The 27,415-nt window shown below is 34.6% G+C and overlaps 4 protein-coding genes and 1 non-coding gene across 5 annotated transcripts; 4 read left to right on the top strand and 1 right to left on the bottom strand.

The window, feature by feature from the left end:
* Positions 1-35: 35 nt before the first annotated feature.
* LOC115720380 (uncharacterized) lies at positions 36-10,159 on the top strand. The gene is made up of 22 exons (XM_030649533.2): positions 36-198; positions 300-343; positions 465-528; positions 698-812; positions 909-976; positions 1,066-1,163; positions 1,421-1,592; positions 2,013-2,238; positions 2,587-2,713; positions 3,757-3,866; positions 3,992-4,084; positions 4,878-5,006; positions 5,145-5,278; positions 5,415-5,498; positions 5,615-5,688; positions 6,239-6,416; positions 6,513-6,584; positions 6,876-6,915; positions 7,302-7,561; positions 7,650-7,827; positions 7,915-8,126; positions 8,662-10,159. The coding sequence occupies exons 1-22, from the start codon at positions 139-141 to the stop codon at positions 8,959-8,961; spliced, it is 2,838 nt and encodes a 945-aa protein (XP_030505393.2). The 5' UTR covers positions 36-138; the 3' UTR covers positions 8,962-10,159.
* LOC115720381 (chlorophyll a-b binding protein 8, chloroplastic) lies at positions 9,303-11,966 on the bottom strand. The gene is made up of 3 exons (XM_030649534.2): positions 11,672-11,966; positions 11,513-11,574; positions 9,303-10,157 (listed from the first exon to the last, which is right to left on the bottom strand). Exons 1-3 carry the CDS (start codon positions 11,825-11,827, stop codon positions 9,542-9,544), a joined length of 834 nt encoding a protein of 277 aa, XP_030505394.1. The 5' UTR covers positions 11,828-11,966; the 3' UTR covers positions 9,303-9,541.
* A 5,151-nt stretch (positions 11,967-17,117) lies between these two features.
* On the top strand, positions 17,118-20,922 carry LOC115719754 (uncharacterized). The gene is made up of 7 exons (XM_030648935.2): positions 17,118-17,442; positions 17,805-17,860; positions 17,969-18,864; positions 19,257-19,452; positions 19,543-19,728; positions 19,817-20,193; positions 20,313-20,922. The coding sequence occupies exons 1-7, from the start codon at positions 17,252-17,254 to the stop codon at positions 20,451-20,453; spliced, it is 2,043 nt and encodes a 680-aa protein (XP_030504795.2). The 5' UTR covers positions 17,118-17,251; the 3' UTR covers positions 20,454-20,922.
* Positions 20,923-21,772: 850 nt separating this feature from the next.
* Positions 21,773-21,845, top strand: TRNAK-CUU (transfer RNA lysine (anticodon CUU)). The gene has a single exon. It is a non-coding gene; the product is annotated as a tRNA-Lys (tRNA).
* Positions 21,846-21,974: 129 nt separating this feature from the next.
* On the top strand, positions 21,975-22,880 carry LOC115720865 (DNA-binding protein S1FA-like). Its single transcript, XM_030650054.2, has 2 exons — positions 21,975-22,133; positions 22,440-22,880. The coding sequence occupies exons 1-2, from the start codon at positions 22,077-22,079 to the stop codon at positions 22,650-22,652; spliced, it is 270 nt and encodes an 89-aa protein (XP_030505914.2). The 5' UTR covers positions 21,975-22,076; the 3' UTR covers positions 22,653-22,880.
* Positions 22,881-27,415: the final 4,535 nt, after the last annotated feature.

The raw sequence follows: 27,415 nt of genomic DNA, 5'->3' as shown, positions 1-27,415 counted from the left end.
TAACTTTTACAAAACATAATCAATTAGAGAGACTACTACAAACCACATTAAATATTATTTCGATAAATACGTAAATCTCTTAAATATATATAAGTTATAATAACATTTTCATCGACCTTCTACTTTATCAGATCGTTCATGGCTTCTTCCTCTAGCAAAATTGAATCTGATGGTGAAGATGAAGATCATGAAGAAGAGGTTCCTTCCTTCTCTATTAATCTTTTTATTCTATTTTAAACTCAAATTCAGTTTTTACTAACTAACACTGATTGTTTACGCTATAATTGAAATCTCTCCAGGTTGAGCATTTTGATGATTTCACTCTTGCCTCTTCATGGGAAAGGTAAGTCTTCATCTCACTTACTCACGTAATTTATATATATGAGCTTGTTTTTGAGGTTTATGTGTGGACTTCTATATTGGGATTTGTACATTTGGGTGGATAATTTCGTTTTCTTTAATAGGTTTATATCTGATATAGAGGCAATTTGTCGGCAGTGGATGGCTGACGGTCCTAAGAATCTTTTGGTAGGTTTTTTTTTTGAACAAATCTTTTGGTAGGGTTTGGAAACTAGACAAGTAGACCATATGAACAAATGCATTTTGAGTTTTTATTGAAGAAGTAGTACTGTGTTATCTTACTTCATACATTTCATTTTGCCCCAATGTGATTGTTATGCACTTTAATTTGTTGTAGAAAAAGAATGCAGTTCAGTTGGAGCCCTCTGAAGATTTATTTAGGGTCAAATCTGAGTTGAAGGATCTCACGAAAAGTTATTCCATGGAATTCTACTTTCATTCCAACAATGATGGTACTCATTATTATTATTATTATTATTATTATTTAACGATTTGTAATTTGATTATTGGTTTGTAAAGGAGAATAATGTGTTATACTGCTTTTACAGTCAAAACTATGAACTGGGATTCCATGTCACATGACCTACAATTATGCTTTGGGGTGAAGGAGTTTTTGGTATGTCTTAACTCTGTTTTAACATTTCTCTGTCTCTTTGTCTATTATTCATGGTGCCTTCACTGTTTTCACACTTGATCCATAATCAGGTAATTGCTCCTCAAAGTGCAAGTGGAGTGGTTCTTGATGCACCCGAAGCTAGCAAGCTACTGAGTGCTGTTGCAATTGCTTTATCTAATTGTTCAAGGTATGATCCTTTTTTTCGTAAATATTTTCTGTGTAAATTTTAATAAAGCATGGGAGAATGCATGCCTCAACTGTCTCTACAATGCATCTGTACAATACAGTGTTCCCTAATAGTGTTCATTTCATACACTCATATTTCCTTACCATCAAAAGGAGTTGGATTGCCTTTGTGAACTTTTGATGCTTGATAGGTTGTCTGGTTGATTTGATTTATTGATTTCTAGTAATTTGTGACCTCTCATATGATTCTCTGTGCAGTTTATGGCCAGCATTTGTGCCAGTGCATGCTCCTTCTCGAAAAGCATATATTGGCATCCATAACATGGGAACTGTATTTACTAGAAGATTTGAGGCAGATCATATTGGCAGTCAGGTCCCAGTAAAACTTATGCATTTAGAAGGATTATACGAGTTGTTTGTTTCTAAATTTGTAAGTTTCCATTTTATACAGTCACATTAACATTCATGTTTATTTACTTCATTCTTGGTTAGTACACTGAGTAATGTGTAATGATTCTGTTCATTTTTCCAATGTGCCTATTTTGGTCCTCTTGTATTAATTTATTCTCATACACAATTACAATTGACATGGCTAGTAAGTAAGAAGTAAGAACTTGGTAATCTCCTTTCGAACTAGGTTTGTGTTTCCTTACAAGCCTAGAAATGTTTAAATAGTTTTCACAGGAATATTATGTCATGTTATTTACTCGTGTTGTTAGAAGTTCTTTTCTTGCCATGTATTTCCAGCAAACATGTGAAGTGTTATTTTAGAAGCTCCCAAAACATGTGTTGGTTTACTGTCCCCACTCCTCTTTCCCAATTATAGTAATTTTTTTATTTGATGTTGAAGGCCTACTCCACATTGGACTTTTCTGTTCATCTTTTCAAAGTCCATTTTACGATGAAGCTAACATACAGAACCCTTCCCAATGATGAAGATGACAATGATGTTCAAGAAAAGGATGTTGAAGATACTCAAGATGGGTTTAGTCCTCGCGGTGATACTCGTAGCAGAACACAGTGGGATGATAATTGTCCGTGGAGTGAGTGGTATTCTGCAGAAGATCCCATAAAAGGTGATAGAATATAATGGAATTCATTTTTTCCCTGTGATGGAGATTGATCTACATTATTGCTAAGAGTATGTAAGGAATTTGATCATGGATCAGGCTTGTCATATCAATGTTCTTTGAAATAATTCAAAATGGTATTTACTCCCTGTTGAAGACATTATCTCTCACTTTCCCTTTAACAATCATTATGGAGTACAATACTATTTTATTATTTTCAATATTCATTTGTTTTATTTTTATGCGAGGGGCCAGTGAATTCATTTTCTTTTCTTTCATTGTTGACGTATGTAATGCTTTTCATAATTCATAATATGGCTATTTTTTCCCTCTTTTTTGGTTGATCACCTGCAGGATTTGAGTTGGTTGCCATGTGGTCAGAAAAGATGGTTGAAAACTCTCTGGAAATGGCTGAACTCGAGAATTGTTCACCCCATGAAGCTGAGAAGTGGATCTTATATCCAATTTTGTCTCCAAATGTGTAAGAAGCCACTTTCTTAGTCTATAAAGAATTACCATGATTTAAAAAATAGACATTATTCTTTCTTGGTTAGCTCATATGGTTAGACATATGTACAATTTGCCACATCCTTCAGAAATATTGCATGATTTTGATAAGTTGTTTCTTCAAATTTTGATTGATTAAATTTTTGTAAACTGAACTATAAAAGTTAGTAATAAATCAAACTGTAAAAGCTGTTAGCAATAAATCATTCTTGTTTCTAGAATTGAGTAGTATCAATAAGATAATGTGATAATGTTGTATGCTTTTCAACCTTGCATGTGTATGAAGGATGCATTATATATAGGTCGCTCTTAATGAGTATTTATTCATGAATGCGTATTATTAGGAACTTTGAGTTTCTATGCTTAATTTTGCTATCTAATTAAAAAAATATCACCTTATGGTCTGGGGTTGTTCCATAGGTTGAGGGATACAAAAAGTTGACTTTGAGTTAAATATTTTTGGTACAAACATAATTTCTATATAGTGTAAAGAGAGAATTTTTTAAATTTTCTTAAGTAGCTAAATTTAATATAGAAACTCAAAATTTCTTTTATTATTGGCCATTGGCTTAAAATTTAATAGTTTAATTCCGACAATTTTTTTTAATGGTTTAATATTTCTAAATTTTATGTTTATAGCTATTTTTTGGGGAACTACCCCATATACTTTTTTTTTAACTTTTTTTTCAAATTTACGGTTTGGGTTTCTAAAGTGGTTGCAGCGCCCTAGTTGCAATAGGGGTTTCTGTACGATTTTTTGTTGCAATTTAGGTTGCAGCGCTAGTTGCAATAGGGGTTTCTGTACGATCTTTTGTTGTAATTTAGGTTGCAGCGCTAGTTGCAATAGGGGTTTCTAAGTAGAATTCCATAAAAATGCAAAAAAAAAATTGTTTTGAAGTGTAAAAATGAAAAAGCCCCTTGTTTTTTTAATAACCATCAACGAGTGATATCTATTAAGAAGTGTTCCATATATAAATATATAAATATTTTTAAAGTTTGATAATGTTTTTGCTACAGAAATGATGGCTCCCAAGGAAATTGGGTTGGTTTTTCTTCGCAGTTGTGCCTATTAGTTGATGCATTGGATATGTCCTTCACTGCTCAGTTTATGGAAGATTTTGTCTCAGGTCTGAATTAATTTATGGAGAACTTTATGTCCTATCTAATATGTTAAACTGCATTTGGTAGATGTATGTTTTAGTTGGAGATTACTCCTGATTTCTATATTTTTCTTTCGTGCTATTTTCTACAGTTGAAAACCCAGGTTCTGACAATTTGAGGTCCTCAAGTGTTATTCCTCCACCTACGGTTATTGATCGTGTGCTCAAAGAACTATTTCCGGAGGGTATTCTTCTGCCTGTATATATTATTATTATTGTTTTGTTTCCTATGTTTCTCTTTTGACAGAATTATTCAGTCTTTTGGGCATGATTGTTTGATATTATAACTTTAGCAAGTCTTTAAACAATATCACGTATGCTTGTTTTATAATCTAAATTAGGTCCGAAAATCCTTTTGGCACAGAGAAATAATTTTGTAAGTAATTTCACACTTGCTTGTGTGAAATTATGTTTTTAGACATAACACAACAGAAGCGATTCATCTGTCTATGCAATTGATAGGCTCCCTTACTTAACAACTAATTTAGTTATGTTGCTTCGTGACTTGTAATTAGTAGTGCTTAGGTTGTGACTGTTTGTGTGGGATTATAACTGATTAGTTAGTTGTTAGGGTGATTAGTAGAGTATAAATAGTTTGTTTTCAGATTGAAAAGGGGTCTTTTGGACAAGGCGAGGTTGGCTATCTCGAATTAGCTACTGTATAGTTTTTTGTGATTGTTCTACACTTAGTCTCTGATTTGGGTACTGCGGTTTGAGTAATAAGGAGAGGAATTTCAAATATTATTTGAGTTCTATCAGTAATTTCACACGTGCTCTTGTAAATATATGTTTTTAGACACAATACAGCACAAGTAATCCATCTGTTTGACATGTGGGTGCTTTTTATGGTGTCCGGTTGTAGTTTTTCTTGCTTCTTCATTCTAGGGTCTGCTTCATTGGATAGGAAGCACTTGAAGAGATTTTACAAATTTTCATGCAACTTTTTAATCTTGTACTGCAAATTTTGGCTTGTTGCAGGTGGATTGCTCCCAAAGTTTACTGATGGCGAGCATAAGACTTCACGACTTATTAAAGGCGCACCTCTCCAATCCCTTTTTGCACAATTTTGTTTACATTCTCTTTGGTTTGGCAACTGCAACATACGTGGTATGTATCGAAGATCACTGTACAACTTATTTCCAAAATGAAATTTTTCTAGAACATGTAGAATTCACCTTGGTTGCTTCTAGTAACATGTGGAATGAAGAATTTAATGACAATATGTTTTTAATCTATGTGAATCAGCTATTGCTGTACTCTGGGTAGAATTTGTTCGAGAAGTTCGGTGGTGTTGGGAAGAGTTACAATCATTGCCTCGAATGCCAGTCGAGGGTTCCATTGACTTGTCTACTTGTTTGATCAACCAGAAGCTACAAATGGTAATGCAGTGAACTCTATGTAGGAGTTTTAGAGAACATGTATGATTGGCCTTAGAATTAATTATATTTAGGTGTGTAAATGCATAATATACAATAATAATAATGCAAAGTTCTCAATTTTCTGCTTTTTATTTAGCTTGCAATATGCATTGAGAAAAAGCGTGAATTGACTGAAGATTTTCAAGATTGTATTGGAAGCAATGATCAACTTTCTCCCAAGGTTGTGGTCACTGTGATGCTTTGTTTTGCTTTGACTTTTTCTCTTAATTACGATTTTCTTCATATGTCATACTTCCTCTTAACATCAGTGGCATACTACATGAACTAAAAATGCAGGCAAACAGTATAGCTGGGGAGGACTCATCAACTATGCATACACCCACCGAAAACTTTTATGGGAAACGTGACAGGTGAACTATGCAAGTGAGATCTCTGTGGGATTCTTCATAAATGCTAACTCATTCTCTGGATTTTTAATTTTTTATTATTATTATTATTATTATTATTCTGTAATTAGGAAAGTATATTCATGGTTTTGATGTTGGAAATTTAATAATATGGTCTGGTCAGGATATGCTTCATCTACATGTTGAAAGATCAATAAATAGGGAAGTGTACAAGTCATAAACCTCCTCTATGATTAGTATATTTAACTGATTTTTCAATTGGGAATTTGGGGTCATGACCATCATGTTTATTAGATTCCCCCTTTTGTGGTGACCAAAGGTGGCGTTGAAAAGTACTTCTAGACTGTTTTCATCATTCTGCAGAATTTGAATGAATATAGATGAGGATTTAGAAATTCTAAAATATAGTGTAAAACTTTCATGTGTGCACCTACAAGTGCGGGACAAAACAATAAATTTTTGCTTGCAATCTTTGCAATTTGTATGTATGTTTTGCATTTTTTTTTTGGTTCCACAATTTCATTTGGTCACACATAACTCGTTTATTAAACAGCTCAACAACAACAAATGATTTACAAGATATTGGACGAAAATTATTTGACGAGCCTGAAAGTGTTGTATTGTCTCCTGATTTGAAGCCGGAAGACCATTTGCGGAGGGGTTCTGCTGGCGTGGCAGGGTCCATGAAACTTTTAAACTCATTTCAGAGCATGCATGTGCCCTACACACAGGTATCTATAAATGTCTACCTCTGATAATGCTTTGCCGACCTTATCACATTCTATCTCTAAGCAGTTTTAAGGACTTGAAACTCTTAATCAATATAGGAGGCACCACTTATGACAGAAGACATGCATGAAGAACGACTCCAGGCTGTTGAAGCTTTTAGCGAATCATTTGTAAGCATATACAATTTATCATACACGCTGTTTATCTACATGCTCGTGGATCATAGAAAAGATCAATACATTGGGGTTTGACATCCTTGGTTGTTTGTTTCTATTTTTTTTTTTTTTACAAAGTTCAAGGATATAAACTGATTTGTGAATGTACTGGAACTTTTCATAGAGAATTCTATTTTTCTAAGAATATTTTGCTTTGAATGGTGTACTTATGTTCCTTCAACTAGGGGTTATCATGTGTGTTTGCTTGTTAATTTAGAAGAACCTCATTTTATTTTTCTGTTGCAGGACTTTTCTGCTCAGTTGGAAAAGGAGATCTTATCATCAGGTGATAAGCTATTTCCTTTCGATTCCATCAGTCGGTAGAATTGTGTGTTGTTAAACAGAACAATGAGAACACGTGTTTTTATTTCCTATAGTTTTGTTTCTTTTTTGTCTTGGTATTTTCTTTGCAGCCAAGTTTATATCTTGAATGATACATGATTCTGTTCCTTTCCATAGTGCTTTTAAACTCTTTTTCTAAACAGTTGATATTGCATTATGAAATTTTTTAATCATACTAAATACTTTTTTCTACATTTTTTCTTCTCAAAATTGTGTTTTTCTGTAACATTAAAAGTGTGCTTCCTTTCTTAAGTACTAGTTATTTCACACTAACCTTTCTTCCTACAAGACAACTTACATAATTTAACAAGCTTTTAATAATTGAATCAGATATGTCGGCATTTAAAGCAGCAAATCCAGATGCTGTCTTCGAAGATTTTGTTCGTTGGCACTCTCCTGGAGATTGGGAAAATGTAGAGAAGGGCGAGTCATCTAAAAGTTCTGCAGAAGATGATTGGCCTCCTCGAGGAAGACTTTCAAAGAGAATGTCTGAGCAAGGAAATATGTGGCGAAACATATGGAATGATTCACCTGCTTTACCAGCTTCTGAGCAGAAGCCGCTTCTGGATCCTAATAGAGAAGGGGAAAAGGTTAAGTTTTCTTTTGAAACATTTAACCTTTTATTCTTTAGTACTTGACATGTGGTTTAGTTCTCATTGACACATTAAAATTCTGCAGATACTTCATTACCTTGAAACTGTACGACCTCACCAGTTACTCGAGCAAATGATCTGTACTGCGTTCAGAGCATCAGCAGACACATTAAACCAGACCAGTTATGGAGGCTTGAAGGAGATGGAAACCAAAATGGATCAACTTTACCTCACCATTGCATCAGTTTTGAAGTCTTTACAAGGTTTTGTTGTCTTTTCGTGTTTGCCTGTTGCTTCTCATGTAGTTGGTAATAAATAATGATGGTGGTTGCCAATTTTATTGTTTTCAGTGATTGATTTATCTCCTGGAAGCGAGACATTTGAGGACCTTAGACGACTCTCTGGTGTTTTTCAACATGTTGAGAAGTTACTCACCCTTGCAGCCTCTCTTCATCGCAAGTTCTTGCAAGCACCACGACTTTCTGAAGCCATCTTCCGGGACTACTACAATTATTATCTTCCAAGAATGGGAACGAGCTCCACTTCAGACAATGTTCCAAAGGTAATATATTTCTATGGCTAATTAAGATTTTTATCCCTTGAACTTTGACATGTACTAAATCATGCTCTTTGAACTTTTAAGGTCGTTAAAAATTCTTCTTTGAACTATTGAGATGGTTGGATTTATAGATCTTTGTCCAATTTTAATAAAGAAAGTCTAACATTGATGAAAGTTTAGGGAGTATGGTTTGGTACATGTTTAAGTTTGAAGGGTATGATTTGGCAGACATCAAATCTGAAGAGCATGATTTAGTACATAAGCAATCACTGAATCAGTAAAATTGAATGAAATTGGACAAATTTCTTTAAATTAAACAATCTCAATAGTTCACTGAAAAATTTTAACGGTCAGAAAAGTTTAAGAGCATGATTGAAGCCTTATGCGCCTGATGGATATTAATAAGGAAACATGTAAATTTGCTTAAAACTTAGTAAAACTTTGGCTAAGCTAGAAATTTTTCAACATTGGCTTAGTACTTAATCAAATATTATAACTGCACTAATATACTTAATGATTCGTTTGTTCTTTGCTGAAGGAGTTTGACAAGAGGCAACAAGTAAGGGCGCGGGAACGAGCAGTAATTTCTAGTATGTTTACACATCCGACAGCTAACCAATCGTGGAGAAAAGTTTTAAGCATGGGCAATCTTCTCAATGGCCATGAACCGATTCTCAGGGAGATAATATTTTCGATTCGTGACGGATTAACAGGTAACCACTATGCTAGCCACACTCCTGGATTGCATCAACAACAAGAAATAGAAACATATCGAATGTATATATGTGGAACCTCAAATGACCTTCGAGTAGCCCTTTCTGTTACCTCATGTGATTAATTTTATCTCGAAACAATGAATATTAGTTTTTCATTTTTATTTTTACTACATGTCTCAGTTTTCTTAATTCTGATTCTTAACATAATTCTAGGGTACCTGTTAGTTTTTTTAAAAAAAATTTAACGTGGGAAATTTCAATTTGAAAACTCCTTTGTTTTACCTTAAGCTCAATATGTAAAAATTATAATATTTCAACGATCAATCCAAATAGGCTGGCTAGTACCTTAGTTATTTCTGAAATGAAATTTTTCATTATCATGTATGTTATAGCTATTTAATTTTATTAAATTTAAAAAAAGTTAACATTGCTGAAAATAGAGTTTTAATTTTCATACTCCTGGTTTGAGCTAGCATATGAGCATGTCTATATACTAAGTTCATTGTTTTTTTTTTCTTCACAAGTCATTTCTTACAAAATTACAAAAGATAAAGAAAAGGGAAAATAGAAAAGATTCTTACATAATGTAACAATGAGATGAAGAAAGGAAACAAATCCCCCAAAAAAGGGTTTTCGTTGTCCATAGCAACAAAAGGTGATGATGTTACTACTCAAAATATTATACAACATCTTCCATTGATCTTAATGAAATTTGAGACTGGTCAATACATTGTTGTTGACTGGGTCAGCTAGATGATCCAACAAGTTCTGGTAAGGCCCAACACCAGTAACAAGGCCTTGAATAAAATAGCCCAATATAGCCAACATAGCCAACCTTCCATTCTTAATCTCCTTAAGCTTCAAATCCTTCATGGACTTCTCATCCTTTCCAAACCCAAGTGGGTTAAACAAAGGCCCACCAGGGTAAGCTGGGTTATCAGATCCACCAAGGTACTTTTCAAGGCCCAAAAAGTATTGTTTGCTCATGGACCCAGGATTGTACCAATCTTGGAACCTTCTGTGCTCAGCAAAGCCCATTAGTGCCATTTCCATAACGAAAAGTGTGTATGGGTCGGCCCAATAGCTGTATGTACCAGCTGGTGGGATGACACCTGTCTTGAACCATGGGAGAGCTGTTTCTTCTGGGATTAGACCAAGCTTACCGAATATCTCAGGTGCTATGGCTCCAGCGGCTCCCAACATGGCGAAACGACCGTTGATGACCTCACCGTAGGCTAGCCATCTGGGCTCGATGAACCCACCTGTGCCTTCTGGGTCTGATAGGCCCAATGGATCGAACCCAAAGTCACCTGGTAAGCTGTTTAACAAAAACAAATGAAGTTTTTACACCACAGAAATTTCTAACTTTTTTATTTATTTTTAGTGTGGAGCATAATTTTTTTCAAAAATACTGTTAAGTTTTCACTGTTATTTTATACTTATTTTTTAATTATTCTGTTTTAGTTGTTCTGTTCTACCATGATTTTAATTGTTCTGTTTTATTATTTTACGTTTATTTTATAATAATATAATAATTTTGTTAAAAAATCGAAGTAACAGTAAAATTATAAGTTTTTTTCTAAAATTTAATATTTTTATAAAAACCCTAAAGCAAATAAAATAAATGGGTATGTCATTTAATTTCCTCAACTAAATACGTTAAATTATTGAAGAATTTTCATGTATAAAAATATGACTTTTTAACAAAAAAAAAAATTATTATGGAAATTATTTTACAAAAAGAAAAAATAATTTATTGGAGAAGATCTGAATTTATTGGTTACTTCTTAGTCATTCAAGCTGAAGCTTCAGTCTTAATGATAGTGCTGGATTGGTTTTACATGTTGTTCTTTCTCTTTGTTAAGTAGAGCCTATTTATTTAGCTTTGGTTTATGTTATTCAATAGTACTCTTTCTTTTGATATGAGCTAGGTTTTTATTGTTTCTTTTTGCTAGTTTGCTTTCCAATTTTCCTAAGGCATCCCTAGTTCATGTTCGTTTCTCATGAATTAGTTGTGCATGCACTTAAGGTGGATGGTGAATTAGCTTAGATTAAAGATTATTCTTCTTTTCTTATTGATATGTATTAAACTCTTGGTTGTTGTTAATAAGAGTTTAATTTCAAAAAAAAAATATATATATATATATAGAAGAAAAAAAAACAACATAAGTTACCTTATTACCTTCTTATGGTAGCTAATTAGTAATTACTCGTCTACGTACTTATTTTTTCATATTTTTTAATTTTTTCTTTAATTTTCCTATAATATAATTTTTTTTGTACAAAATATATAAAAAAATCATAAAATTTGTAATTTCTTCTAAATTCTTTGAAGAGAGAAAACAAAAAGAAGAAAGAAAAGATTGTATTGTATGCAAGACTGGTTGGTCATTAAAATTAAAAACTTTATTTCTTTTATAGATTTAATCACACTAAAATAATATTTATTTAATTACTAAAATTTTATTACAGTGTTTAACTAATATTTTTTGATATATTTGTCTAAATATAAAATTGAGGTAACTAGCAAAGTAACAATTAATATGTTATGTATAATATGGTTGTTCATACAATTTGTAATAACATTTCCCACTTAATTAGAATTAAACTATTTGAGACTGATTAAATAAATTTATGAATATTGAATGAATATATATAAATATTTATATATACCTTCCATCCAAGTAAGAAAGGCTCTGTTTGGAAGCAAACCACAATGGTCTATCTGCTCCTTGCTGAAAACCAATTAACACAACACAAAAAAAGGTTCATTCATTTCAATTCACAATTCAAAAATGGATATGAGAATAGAGATTAAAGAAAATTATTGACCTTGACTGGAGGAGTAGAAGCAGCTTTGACCACAAAAGAAGCTGATCTTTTTGAAGAAGATGATGATGATTGGTTTGCTCTGCTTCCCAATATTTGTCTTGTGGCCTCAACTGAAGATGTTAGTGATGATGAAGACACCAAAGCTTGACTTGCCATTTTCTTCTTCTTCTTCTTCTTCTTCTTCTTTGGTTTGTGGCCAATTCAGTCAAGAAACAAAGGAAAGGAAATGAAGAAGGTTAAGAATGGAATCTAAACTCAGAATGGGCCCAACAGAGACTTAAAACTCTTGGTGGGTATTCAAAATGGCCCAATTAACAGATTAGATTAATATCTCATTCTCCAACCCTTATTTTACACGTGGCATCTCTACTTGGATAAGGGATAGATATTATCTATTTTATTTCCTGATTCTCCTCTCCACGTGGCATCTATTAATATATTTTTTTTTTCAGGTAATCTTGATGATAATTAATCTTAATTTTTATAATTGGAGTGTAGTGTATTGTATGGATTTATTGTATGATTTGGTGAAAAAATTTAGAATATTGCAAAATCTGGATTGGTTATAATAAGGTTTCTTTCATGCATTGTATGCAGTAAAATTTAATTCACTGTGCATGATTTAATTGATTTTTCTTTGATTCACTGTGTTCCAACATTGATCATAGCCAGGATTTAGCCCCAAACAATATTACAGCATGGTTTTTGATGACATGATCATATATTATATGTATAGGAATATCTACAACACCAGCAACTACATGTTAGAGATATTTTTTTAATGAAATTTATAATTTATTAGGCAGATAATTTCGTTAAAACAATAGACTAAGAGCAGAAGGAATATTACTCTCAGTAAAAAGACGGTCAGACCAATAACAAGCACCACGTGCCATTAGGGCTAAATATAGGTCGGTTTGGTCAGTTTTTTTCCATATAAAAATCTAAATTTCGGTTTTCGGTCCAAATTGGTGCAATTCGAAAAACCGACCGACCAATCCAAAACTTCCTTAGAACCGACCGATGTAAACCGCGGTTTGGTCAGTTCAAACTGCCTAAAACCGAACTTTGGTTTTTTTTTTAAAAAAAAAATTATAAAATAAGGTTTTTTTATTTGTTGTCAATTTTTTTTATAGAAGCTTCATTGGATTGTTGTCAACCAAGATTTTACAGTAAGATGCTTTACCTGTGGGTGGTTATAATAACTAAAAAATTATTTGAGGTACTTTGTACATGTTACATGCATGAACTTGTAATACGTTATGATGAGTAAAATAATAACATCACAAAAAATAAAATATAATAGAACTGAGAAAATAAAAACAATGAAGGTGAGCATATGCGCCTCCTTGACGCTCAAAATTTATGCAACAGCAGGTTGACAACTTGTGGTAGAAACCGTTGAAAAAGCCTCTACTAATCTTCTGTCACTATTGCGAGCCACGAAGCTAGTACCAACTTGGTTTGTAGCTTCAAAAATACCTCCATCAACATTAATCTTGAGCTTGCCTACTGCTGGTTTGATCCAATAATCGTTGCTGTCAACCAGTGAAAGCTCTAGAGCAATAGAATTTAAGCGGTTCGACTGTGTAAAGCTCCATTGCCAGTGAGTATTTCGAGCTAACCAAACAACATCCGATGTAGTACAATATTTTCCATTTTATAGCAGGTCATTGCGTGCTTTCCAAATAGCCCAACTAACCATCACTGCTTCTTTAAGTACACCAGAATTACCACCTACTGCCAACTCCATAAACCAGTCAACATATGTTGTTGCAGCAGAGACACCAACACTGAGTGACGAACAGTTCCAACAAGAGTGAGCAAATTAACATTCAACCAAGACATGGAATATTGATTCCTTTGCAATATTACAGAATACACAGTTAAGTTCCACATGGACATGCTTGAGGTAGAGTTGAGATCGAGTTGGCAAGCATTTCGAAAGTGATTTCCATGCAAAATGCAGCACCTTAAGAGGGATTTTAATTTTCCACAAACACTTTTCAAAAATCAGCCTCTATATTAGAATTCCAATTACCATTAACAGTTTGTAAGTAATGTAAGGAGCTTTTGACGGTGTAAAAACCAGATGCCTGTAAAATTGCCAAATTAACATTGTAGAATAGTAAAATTTACAAAATAATCACACTAAGTTTATTTTATGCAATCATGCATGATGACTGTACAAATGTAAATCAATAGTTACAAAACAGTATTTATGATCGCACAGTGTAATTTTCGATCATGCAATCATACATAGTTATTTTATTAATAAACTTTTTTATAAAGTTATTTTGCTAATAAATCTTTTCATAAACTACTCTTAAAATTTTAATGGAATGGAAACCAAAAATTACAACTCAATAACATGAATGTTATAACTCTATAACAAAAGTTACACATACTTGTAGAAAATGGAGAAGAATAAGAAGTAACACATAAATGAGAGAAGAAAAAAATAAACCCTCTTACTCTCATCATCTCAAGTGAAGTGGGGATCACTGAAACTTGAATAAGGTCAATTTTATACCTTTGTCGAAACTTATTTTCCTTTATCTATATGCACTACGGAAACTTTCAATAAACTATGAGAATAGAAGAAGCTTTTAGTTGGGCTTAAAGTCAAAATAATATGCTCACCATCCAAGGAGTTCAAAATAATATAAGCTCTCTTTTTGGGTTGATTATTCATGATTGTAAACTTTTTATTTTCTCTTACAAAATGTTAATTTACGTTTTATTAAACGATTAGCAAATTGAGTGGCACATGTTGTGGCTAAACACTCTCGATTTCTCTGTGATCATAACATTTTGAGCATAATGTTCAGGTTGATTTACAAGCTCTTTTATAGTTAGAATGCTAAAGTTTAATAAAGTCGTTATTTCATCATAAAAACTTAAAAAAAATAACTTTCGGAATGATCGAACCTTGTGTTTGGTTAATAAAAAGCTAATGTTGCGTGTTTGAGCATTTATATAGTGTGAATAATCAAACCTTGTGTTCCGTTAATAAAAGCCAACGGTGTTGTAGCTTCTAGGGTTGTTTAAATTTATTTTCTGGAGTTAAATTAAGGTTATTCATGTTGTTTTGAGTTGGTTTTAGAATTGTTTTGTGTTGTTTGAGTAAGGTTTAAGTTTATGAACTCAAACTTTGCTCTCCAATGGTGATTCTTGATTATGTGCATGTTAGATTGTTGTATTGCCTTGTTTTTGTTCTTTGGGTATATTGAACATGTCTGGAAGGTTTGCTTGAGTTTGGGGTTGAATTGAGAGAGTCGTGTAATTTTGAAGTTTTTCTGCACTGAACCAGTCGACCGGTTGGTCCCCATGAAACCCCACTGAACCAGAATTTCAGTTGGGGAACCGGTCTATCGGTTGGGGCAGTTTTGGGAACCCTAGTTTTCCCCTTTTTGCGATATTTAGGGTATTTCCATGTTATTTATCGATAGGGAAACTTTTAGTTTCAAATCTAAGTCCCCAGAAAGTGATTTAGCGTGTCACTCACCAGTTTTGCGAATAATGTGATTTAGGGGCCTGTAATTCATCGAGCAACTGTTCCACTCAGGTTAGTCGGCACACCTGAATTAGGTAACGAGGTAAGATTATTATAATAGCTGCATATGTTTATACATGTTTAGCGTACATGTTAGTTGCCGTCAGAATAGGTAAATATATAGCCACAAATTAGCATATCAGGGCATCGGTGAGGTGTACATAGAGTTGTACCGAGATGCCAACAGATATATGCTAGGCTATCAGATAATATGAGTTAATAGCTACAACATTAGTACGACTAGAGTACTGAGTATAGGCTGGATTCGCAGTAAGTCATACTTTATCAAGAACGTTCCTGACTCAGTTAGGGTTATGGTTAGGTGTATGAGCGCATGATTATAATTCGGGTTATTGCTATGTTATTGTTTATGCTTTTCTTACTGAGTCTGTCGACTCTAGTTATTATTTGCATGTGTAGGTAAGGGCCAGACTAAGGTTGAACAGCCGTGAGAGCGAGCACATGGAGATTGTACATGTCGTGCCGGTTAGGCCTGGAGCGTACGGTCTTTGGGACATCATCGCTTATTTTGTATAGTCGCTAGGCGACAAACTTTTGTATATGCATAGTAAAACTTTTGTAAATACTTTTGTAAACAGGATTATGATTTAATATAAGTATATTATTTTAGTGTTTATAATTAATTAAGTAAAAATTTAATTAATCACGATTTTCAATAAACTCGTTGATTAGCAACGAGATGCACATTTAGTTAAACATCACGTTAACATGCCTAAACTAGTAGGGTGTTACAATCCAGAATAAGAAAAGACAAACTATGCCCCTAAAACAATCACAAAATAAATAAATCGCTTTTGAAAGATGCAACAAAGCTTCAAATCGTCTCGACGAACCTACCTTAAAAAAAGCATACTTCAAATGGTAAACTTACTAATTAATTAATAAAAGTAACGGATTTTTTTTTAAATAAATACCTAAGTTTGATTTTGGGTGGTAAATACTTAAGTTATGTTGTTGGAACTCTATAGATATATGACGGTTAAATATTAAGATATTACCCACGTGTCATTTTCTTATTATTATATTTAAATTATTTTTTTTAAAAAAAAAAATTAAAATTTAATGACTTACATCAAAATAAAATTGTCACGTATTTAACCGCCAAGTACTTATAAAGGTTCTAAAATTATAAAATATTAGGGGAATTACCCCATATACTATTTTTTATTTTTTTTTTAAATTTATAGTTTGGGTTTCTAAAGTAGTTTCAGCGCTAGTTGCAATAAAGATTTCTATACGATTTTTTATTGCAATTTAAGTTACAGCGCTAGTTGCAATTGGGGTTTTGGGGTAAAATTCCATAAAAAAAATTATAGTAAAGTATAAAAATAAAAAAAACTCTAAAATATTATTATTGTTAAAAAATAAACTTAAATATTTATATATAACTAAAATTAAATTAAATTATTTATGCCGTAAATTAATATTCCAATAAATAACTTAGGGTGATTCTACAATGCACCCCCTTAAAAAGATGTACTGATGCACCTTTAACTTGTTTCGGCATCCAGAAGAATTTTTTAGTCTAATTTTTTTTCATATTCATGTACGTTATAGCTATTTAAGATATCTTATAAAATTTTGAAAAAATCGGAATAATTTACAATATAGAAAACAATGTTCAAACAGTCTATTTTACACGCGTATAAAATAAAATAGTCACGCGTGCAACACACTGTTTGAACATAGTTTTCAGCGTGTTAAACTTTTCCAAATTTCTTAAAATTTTGCAGGATTTCTTAAATAACTATAACGTACATGACCATGAGAAAAAAATTAACTAAAAAGTTATTTCGGATGCTAAAACAGAAAGGTGCATCAATATATCCATTTTAAGGGGGTGTATTGTAGAATTTTCCAATAACTTACTTTTAGAGTTAAAAAGGGAAAAAGAATTAATGAGAAAGTTGTAAAACTTCATATAAATTTGTGGTTTGCAGATGGTGCTGGGGTTGGGTGGGTTTTCAAAAATTTGAAAGAAGCTTAGTGAGAGTGGTGGCGCCATGGAAGGAGGTGTCAGAGAAAAGGGTTCTTCGCCTTCATTCAAGCCCCGACCCAACTTCTCTGTCTACCAAAACCAAGCCTTTTCTCAAGCACTCACTGCCAACAGTCTCCAGCCTTCCAAATCTACTTTCTTCCGCTTCTTCTCTCTCTCCTCCGCCTCCGCTTTAGCTCTCCTCGCCATTTTCTCCAGGTGCTCATCAAAACTCCTTAAGTCTTTTTCTTTTCAGCTAAATTCACCGAAACTTGTGTTTTCTGAAGTAATGACTGTCTTTGTGATCATATTCCCCACTGAACTTTCTAGTTTTTCTAACTCTGAAGAGGAATTTGCATTAGGGTTTTTCGAGGGTTTAAGAATTTTATTTTATTCGGGTAGAATAAGATTGAATCTTTGATTGGGGTTAGCTTTTTGATCGAGAAAGAAAGAATCTTTGAGGCTATTGTTTTCAGTTTATTTATTTTTTGTAAATTAGAGTTTCAAACTAATTATATGATTTCTTGTTTTTGGTATCAAATTTGTTGGGGCTAACGTGAGAAGTTGTCTTAACTTGTTAGGGAAACTGGACTTGTTAGCAATTTGAAGATCAAGAATGTTTCCCCACAGATATCTTGTAAGTTAATCAAATGAAATTTACTTTCTGTAATTTGAGTTTGACTTGACCAATTTGGTTTCTGTAGTTTAAATCCTATTATGATGCGTTTTCTGTTTTGTGCTGTAGATTTATTTGTCAAATTGATAGAGGCATTTGTTGGTTGCATATTTATTGGTACCACATTTGCTCTATTCAAAACCATATCATGGCGCCGAGCAACTATTGGTATACCGGCGGCTTCTTCTTCCTTGAAGGATACCAAGGATCAAATACAGCTTACAAATCGTCAATTGGGGCTTTTGGGAATAAAGCCAAAGGTTGAACAAACTGTATCTGGCTCTGCTAAAAAACCACCCAAGTCTAAATCCTCCTCAGATGTCCTTGTTCCACTTCATCAGCCTATGGCCACTCCCAAGCGTTCTTCTCGAAGCAGTGGAGATAAGTTAAACTCCAGTGGAGGTAATAAGATGCGCTCGATGAGTAGCCCTTCCAAGTCACCAAGTTCATCATCTGCATTGTATCTTGTTCCAGGATCGATCTCGCCTATGTCTTCTGTCCACAATTCACCAGGTTTTGATACAATGGTATCTACGCCTTGGTCAAATAACAGACGCTCTACGAAAGAGATAACTTCAGAAGAAAAACTTGAACAATTCTTGGCAGATGTAGATGAGAAAATCACTGAATCAGCTGCAAAATTAGCTACTCCACCGCCAACCATCAGAAGCTTTGGTGTTGCCAGTCCAAACACCATTAGCACATCAACTAATACTTCTGGAACAACAAGAAGCACACCATTGAGGTCTGTGAGGATGTCCCCAGGTTCCCAGAAGTTCAAAACTCCACCTAAGAAGGGAGAAGGTGAGCTTCCTCCGCCTATGTCCATGGAGGAATCCCTTGCAGCATTTGAGCATTTAGGCATCTATCCTCAAATTGAGCAATGGCGTGACCGCCTTAGGCAGTGGTTTTCTTCTGCATTGCTTAATCCTCTTCTAAGCAAGATTGAAACCAGTCATATTCAGGTATGCCATCATCACTATTCCTGTCTCATCTCATTTGTCAATGATCAATTATTCTTCTCCTTTTATAATTTCGGGCAATGGATAATTTGTGCTTGTTAAAATGGTACATCATTGATTACTTCTATTTCTTTTAGTTTGGTAAAAAATATATTGATTATAAGTCATGATGCATATCTAACATTGCCTTATTTAGTAGCAATATGGGAATCTTCGAAAAAATTGTATGCATACCCCCATGCATTGTGAGGTTTTCTCTATAATAGTCATGTAGGATATAAACCATCAAGTGATTATTGCAAAAGCTGAAATTCATTAAAGAAAAAGATCTCACCTGTTTTGAACTTTTAACTTTCGTTTTGAATCTGATTACTACAAAATGCTTGTTCTAATAGGTAGTGCAAGCAGCTGCTAAACTTGGTGTATCAATCACAATTAGTGAAGTGGGTAGTGACTTACCTTCTAGTGGATCTGCTACTGTGTCATCGGTTGATAGAAATAAAGAATGGCAACCAGCTGTGACGCTTGACGAGGATGGACTTCTGCATCAGCTACGCGCTACTCTCGTCCAGGCTATTGATGCTTCCTCACGTACATATTGTTTAATATCATTTTAAATGCTTCCGGACTGCTTTACATTTATAGAATTTCGCTAATTGTGTCTTTTCTCATAACATGCAGCTAGATTGGCTCAAGCCAGTCTGCAACAGTCTCCACAACAGAATCCCTTAGTCCCCGTAATGCAGGAGTGTGTGGATGCCATTTCTGAACACCAGAAGCTTCAAGCATTGATGAAAGGGGAATGGGTTAAAGGTTTGCTCCCCCAAAGTAGTGTTCGGGCTGATTATACAGTACAAAGAATTCGAGGTAATTTCTTGCCTTTACTTTGTTTAAGAGAAAACCATTATTGGGTTTTCTAACGTAAACCATTAACCTGCGTTTGGGGTTTTCATAGAGCTCGCTGAAGGAACCTGCTTGAAGAATTACGAGTATCTTGGAAATGGAGAGGTGTATGATAAGAAGAACAAGAAATGGACCCTAGAGCTTCCAACTGATTCTCACTTGCTCTTGTATTTATTCTGTGCTTTTCTTGAGCACCCGAAGTGGATGTTACATGTAGATCCCTCATCCTATGCTGGAGTCCAATCTAGCAAAAACCCCTTATTATTGGGAATTCTACCTCCAAAGGAAAGTTTTCCCGAGAAGTACATTGCCGTCGTATCAGGAGTCCCTTCTGTTCTTCACCCCGGTGCTTGTATACTAGTTGTCGGAAGGCAAAGCCCTCCAACATTCGCTTTGTACTGGGATAAGAAGTTGCAGTTTTCTCTCCAGGTTGGCAAATTAATTGCATAATTATATCCTTTTGTATATCAATGATTACGCATACATGTTTGTGTACAAGTGTGTGATCACTCCATTATCATCAATTGCATAAATGATCTTTATTTCAGGGAAGAACGGCATTGTGGGATTCGATTTTGCTCGTGTGCCACAGGATTAAAGTTGGCTATGGAGGGGTTATCCGAGGCTTGCACCTTGGTTCATCAGCCCTCAACATCCTCGGTGTTCTTGATTCAGAGACAGAAGACTGACATAATGCTCCTCCAACATCAGCAACAAAGAACTCATGTTCAGCTAATCAGTGTCGCCTTATTTTGTGCTGAACTCGCTAAACTTAACAAACTGAAGGGTCTCGTGAAATATGATAGGGCGGGGGTTGGCTTTGCTTCTCCGGGTTCTTGATTCTAAAGCTGGTTTGCGACGGTGACGATTTTTATGTAAAAGTAGAAGCATTTGACTAATTTGTAAAATCCTGTTACTTATTTCACCCTTTAAAAAAACACTAACACAAGGGTGCACATGCATTTTTGTATGTTGGTCTGTATGACTTACAACTTTTTTTCTTGAAGGAATTTAGATAACTTTATATATATTATGCTTTTTCTTTACTAAAAAAATGTCGTTTAATAGATTTTGCATTTAGTTTTAGCCCAACAATTACATTAGAGTTGTTTTTTGATCTCATTAATAAGGCAAATTTTTTACAGTTGTATTTTGACCGTAACTGTTGTAATTCTTTGTTTAAGTTTTTTTTTTTTAAATGTATTAATTATTTTTATCAATTTTTTGATTAACAACTTATTTTTTTTTTTATTTATGTTTGGATTGTTCTCTATTATTAATGTATATGTTGTAAGCATATTTTATTAAAGGAAAATAGACATTGTATGCATAATAAATATGTTTTACCAATATTATTTCTAGCTATCACCTATGATTAATTAATTATAAAATAAATTAAAATTTAATAAAATTATTTTTTTAACAAAACATAAAATGTTTATGAAAACGTTGGAAAATTACATTAGTTAATAAAATATGATAATTATCTTATTATAAAATATTGATGATATAAATTTGAATTTAAATCAGAAAACAAAGTTAATGAAAATATACACAAAAAAAAAAAAAAAATTACATAAGGTACCATTTTTTGTAAAATATTTACATTTTTACGTTCAAATAATGTATTTTTACATTTTTATGGTTTTCTAAAAAATAACACGAAAACAACATAAAATCAACAAGAAAACAACATAAAAGTAACATGAAAATAACATCAAAATAACAACAAAAAAACAACAAAAAATAACATACATATAACAAAAAATAAACAAAATTTCAACATAAAAAGACCGTATTTTATGAATAAAATCAAAAAAATCGTAAAAATGTTTAAAATTCCGTGAAACCGTATTTTTGTTGTTTTTGTGCATTTGTGAAATTAACCCAAAAAAAAATAGGAGAAGATGAAGTTAATTAACCGATAATTAATTTCATTTTATTTCATTGTTAATATTTTTGTCATATAAATATATCTTATAATAAAAAAGGTTATACAAAGCAAAAAGCCCGTCTAGCTCAGTTGGTAGAGCGCAAGGCTCTTAACCTTGTGGTCGTGGGTTCGAGCCCCACGGTGGGCGTTCTATTTTTCTTTTGCTTAATTTAATAAAACGCATGTCGTTTTCACACGACTACTTTCTTATTCTTTGACATTTGTCGTTTTTTTTACACGAGTTGATATTGATAACGATAGAAGCGGATATCCCAAAGCTTAAGTAAGAGTTATAATAAGTTTAGGTGTCACAATGAGAAATGACTCAAACTCAAATACTTAAACAAAAGTTGATACAATTGCAAAATTCTTGCAGAAAATGGATGATGATATTGTGATGTTGGACAAGCTCCCACCCCATTTGAAACCCTTACTGGTTGGTACTACTACTCTCTCTTTATGCCTATGATTTTTTCTTTTTCCTTTTCTTTATGCCAGAGTTGTATTATTGTGACTAGTTTCAATTTAATATATTTTCTACTATGCTAGAAAATTTAGTTACTATTTTGGTCTGGCTAAGTAGTAAATTAGAGATCAATGACTTTGGCCTAATTGACATAGTTAAACTAGTCTCAAGCAACAAATATTTGTAAATTCTTGACAAACAATGTTCAAGATTTTGTTGTTGGTTTATGTTTGATTAATAAGAAATAGTAATTATTTGTTAATGAATTATTTATAGGACACTTTTATAAAAGATGCTAAATCTGAAGTGAAGTACAGCTCAAGATTAGTAGTTCTTCTTATCATTGTTGGACTATTAGTGATCTTTCTTGTTGGAAACTTCATACTATACAAGTATGCTATGAAGAATCTCCCTCCAAGAAAGACCAAACCGAAATCGAAATCGAAAAAGAAGATCAAAAAGGAGAGGCTTCTTATGCAGGGAGAGTAAAAAATAGAGTTGTGTTGTACTTGTTTGTAGTACTTTAATGTTTTCTTTTTTAGTTTAATGTGGCTAAGAAATAGAGAGTATTTAAACACTTGTTGTTGTTGTTGTTGTTGGTTGTTTAATATGTGTTTCAAATGGGACTTTTTGGTATATTTATTTATCATGCTCTTGAATGATAAATAGAATACTTAAAACTTTTCTTTTGGTTAAAGGATCATCATCCTTGGCTCTTTTACCTCTTATTGGGCTCTTTTACCTCTTATTGGGCTCTTTTACCCTCTTAGTTGGTAGTGAGAATGGATATTAGAAAGAAGAGAAAGGGTTTAAATGAACAAGGTAATAAAGTATATTTTAAGATTTAAATTTATATCACTATTTTGCGTAGCAACATAACAATATCAATTTGCATCCAAAAGATACATTAAGTAAATAGAAAAAATAATTGTGCTAATAGGTATAGTCTAATAATTTTACACTTCTTCAAAAAGTCCTAAATTTGAATCTCTCTCCCCAAAAGTAAACAAAAAGTTTATAAAAAATAATTAGATGCTATAAAACTTTTAAAATTGTGACTGAATTAGATAATTAGAAAAAATAAATTGAATTTTTTCCCCAACTATCACTCTTGTACAGTTTAGCCCTTTGATTTTTTTAGCGAAAAATTCCTTTTTAATTATAAAAGCTATTGCAAAATATTCCCCTTTCAATATATATATTGATGTTTTGAGTCTTCCACGAGTTTCGGAGCTGCGAAACTGATTGGAAGTTCAGTCCTTTCATGGGAAGGGTCCAGTCGACGATCTCCGGCGACAATTTTCTTGATTTTGCTTCGATTTCTCTGGTTTTCCTTGGATTGGGTTGCGATTTCCTGGGCTGGTGGGGTATTATCCTGCGATTTTCTGGGTTCTTCAACGAGTTTCTTTGCAGTTTTTTCTGGGTTTTTTATGGGCAGTTCTTGCTGGGAGGGGTGCAGTCGATCGAAATTGCTGTGTTCTCCCTGGTTTCTGGTGTTATCATCTTCTTCTCCCTGGGTCTTGCTGCGATTTTCTTGGCAGTTCTGCAACGTTTTGTTTTTGTTCTCATCGTGTTCTCCCTAATTGTCTCAATGGATTTGGAATTGGTTAATAGGCTTGCTGAAGTCTTGGTGCTAGATGAAGGTGATGGTCCTGTCCTTGCTTTGAATCAGGCCGGTGTGGAAGAGGGGAAAAAGAGAATGGATTTATGTCTTGTTGGTAAAGTGATCGGTCCTAAACCAGTCAACAAGGAGGGTATTGAGAGAGCTATGAAGGGGATTTGGAGAATAAACAATCAATTCCAGGTGGAAGAGCTGAGTTCGAAAAATGTTTTCTGTTTTTTCTTTGGGAGTCGTGAGGATAGGCAGCGGGTGTATGGAGGCAGGCCATGGACGATTGATAAACAACTCATTTGTTTTGTGAAGCCGATGGGGTTAGGCAAAATATCGAAGATGAATTTTGATTTTACGTCATTTTGGATATCGATCAACAATGTCCCTCTAGCTTGTATGACTGAATTATTTGCAAGGGAATGGGGGGAGAGGATTGGGAAGCTTGAAGACATAAAGCTTGTCAATGGCACAATGAAGGTGCGGGTGCGTATTAACATCACTGAGCCACTTAAACGGGGCTTACGAGTGGCGGTGGATGATCAAGGTAATGAGGTTTCTCTAATCTTTTAATATGAACACTTACCTGATTTTTGTTTTGATTGTGGGATAATTGGGCATAAAGCCATGGATTGTCCGTTAAGAGATTTTGCGGGAGATAATCCACACTTTGACCGAGGGAGATTCGGTTCGTGGCTGTGTGCTCCTAGTTCCCCACCTCGTGATCGATTTCGGGTTCAACGCAACCGTGAGAACTCTCCTTCGAATAGACCGATTATGACTATGGGTGAAGCTTCACGGATTGTTTCTGCGGTTGAGAAGAATCGTGCTCGTTATTCGGGACCTACTCCGGAGGAGCTTGCACCTACCTCGGTTTTAGAGGCTCGGGAAAGAGAGGAGGAGTTGGCCTCCCATGACTCTGATGTTCATAATATTGTCGTGGCACCTATGGGTAATGAGCCGAATGAGGTTAATTTGGTGGGGTTGCAACAGACTAATAGTATGGGCAGGGATAAGAGTTTGAATAGTACATCTTCGGATATGGATAGTGTGGCTGAAATGGTGATACCCGTAGATAGTGGGAAGAAAGTGACTGTGGGTGAGGGTGATAATGGCAAAGTTAATGCTTCTACTAGTGTTACTGTGGACTTGGTTAATGAGGTAGAATTTGGTGAAGGAAGTAATCAAAAGTTGACTAAAGAACAAAAGGGTAAGGGTGTTTTGGCACATTCCTCTCAAGATGAGCTCTCTTTTAGCCATGCGCTACAACATACATTTGAACCACTTATAAAAGCACAAAAAGCCAAAACTTGGAAGAGAATCACTTCTTCTTCTAGCCGTGGGTCTAAAGGTGTGTCCAAGCTATCTGCTTTCTCTATTAGTCCTAAGTTATCACATGTTATGGTTGCTAATGCTAAATACAAGTTGAGTCCGAAGGTCAATGGTGGTGGGAAGCGAAAAATGGATATAGAGGGTGCTACCGAAAGTGTGAAAAAAGGAAGATTGGGTGAGCAAGTGGATATGGATCCGGAAGATATGAATATGTTATTGGCGAAGCCTGCGGAGATTGGGGAATCCCGGTGCGTTGACTGCCTTGCGAACGATTGTTCATAAGTTTTCCCCAAGTTTAGTTTTTTTGTCTGAAACTAAACTTTATGGTGGTTGGGCGGAAGGTATAAGGCGACATGTTAATTTTCAGAATAGTTTTCATGTTGATTGTGTGGGGAAGAGTGGTGGTTTGTTACTATTGTGGAATGAGGACTGGGAGGTGTCGGTAAAGTCCTTTTCGGTTGGCCACATTGATGCTCTGGTGCAATGTCCGGGTAGAAGGTTATGGAGGTTTACGGGGTTTTATGGGAATCCTAAAGCTAGTGATAGATCCGATTCTTGGAGATTGTTAGGGCGCCTTAAGGACCTTTTTGATCTTCCTTGGATTTGTGGGGGTGACTTTAATGAAATCCTCTCCATCAATGAGAAGAAAGGTGGTGTTGACCGTAGTTTTTCTGCTATGAATGAATTCCAACAGACTCTAGATAGTTGTTCCTTGGTTGATATGGGATTTGAGGGGCAATGTTTTACATGGCTTAATAAAAGGCAAGGTGCTGCGCATGTGCAGGAACGGCTTGATCGGTTTTGTTGTAACCAGGATTGGCATAATTTATTTCCATCGGTTAGAGTCATTAATGGGGATTTCCTACATTCTGATCATAGACCGGTGGTGGCTACTTTGGAAAATGTGGTTCGGGTTCAGAAGAATGATAAAAAGAGGTGTTTCAGGTTTGAAACTCATTGGTTGAAAGATGAAGAGTGTCATGACATTGTTAATCAGACATGGTTGGAGCCTGATGTTCCTTTGGATAGTCAAGACAATATTTTGGATATTTTTGGGAGATGTGCCGAGAGGTTGGGGGCGTGGAATAAGGATAAGTTTGGTTCGATTCCGAGGAGGGTGAGAGAAACTCAGAAACAGTTGGATGATCTCCTTAGTGTAGCCGCTCCGTTGGTTCGAATGGATGAGGTAAAAAGGCTTGAGACTACTCTTAATGATCTTTTGACTCGGGAGGAGTGCTATTGGAAACTGCGGTCGAGGGTGGATTGGTTGGCTATGGGTGATAGGAATACTAAATATTTTCACAATAAGGCGACGGGTAGAAAGAAAAAGAATGCTATTGTGGAAATAATGACTGAGGATGGCCGAAAGTTAACTCTCGAGGAGGATATTGTCAGTGAGATTGAACGGTATTTTGGTACAATTTTCTCTTCGGCTTCTCCTTCTGTGCAACAAGTGGAGAATGGGATCACTAGTATCGAAGCCAGAGTAACTTCAGAGGAATGCGACATGCTTGTAGCTCCTTTTACGAATGATGATGTGTTGACTGCGGTTTGGGCTATAGGTGCTACAAAGGCCCCGGGGCCAGATGGGTTTCATGCTATTTTCTTCCACAAATTCTGGAATATTATTGGTCCTAGGGTCTCAGCTGTTTGTCTTACTATTTTGAATGAACACCAATCAGTTAGGAAGTTTAACAAATCGAATGTGGTGTTGATTCCGAAAGTCACAAAACCTTCTTTCGTTAAGGAATATCGGCCTATTAGTCTCTGTAGTGTCATGTATAAGATTGTGGCGAAGGCTGTGTCTTTGAGGCTGAAAGGTACGTTATCACCGTTAATCTCATCATTTTAAAGTGCGTTTGTTCCGGGTAGAGCTATTCATGATAATGTTATGGTGGGGTTTGAGCTATTACACTCTCTCTTTAAGAAGAATAATGGAGTCAGGGGGTTTATGGCGTTGAAGTTGGACATGAGCAAGGCGTATGATAGAGTGGAGTGGTGCTTCTTACGCGCTATTATGATGAGGTTTGGGTTTCCTGGCCGATGGGTGGAGCTTGTTATGGATTGTGTTACTACGCTGGAATATTGTTTTTTAGGGAATGGTAAGCCTAAGGGGTGTGTGGTGCCTTCAAGGGGGCTGGGGCAAGGGTGCCCACTTTCGCCTTATCTATTTCTTTTTTGTGCTGAAGCGTTGTCATCTATGATTCGGCAAGCTGAGGTTAGTGGTGAGTTGATGGGTTTTCGGTGCTCCCGGTATGGGCCTCGTGTGTCTCATCTTTTCTTTGCGGATGATAGTTTAATTTTTGGTAGA

The sequence above is a fragment of the Cannabis sativa genome, chromosome 2 (genome assembly GCF_029168945.1).
Source record: "Cannabis sativa cultivar Pink pepper isolate KNU-18-1 chromosome 2, ASM2916894v1, whole genome shotgun sequence".
In the NCBI taxonomy this organism is placed as follows: Eukaryota; Viridiplantae; Streptophyta; class Magnoliopsida; order Rosales; family Cannabaceae; genus Cannabis; species Cannabis sativa.
Note: the sequence above shows the minus strand (reverse complement) of the source record. Positions and strands in the feature narration are given on the sequence as shown.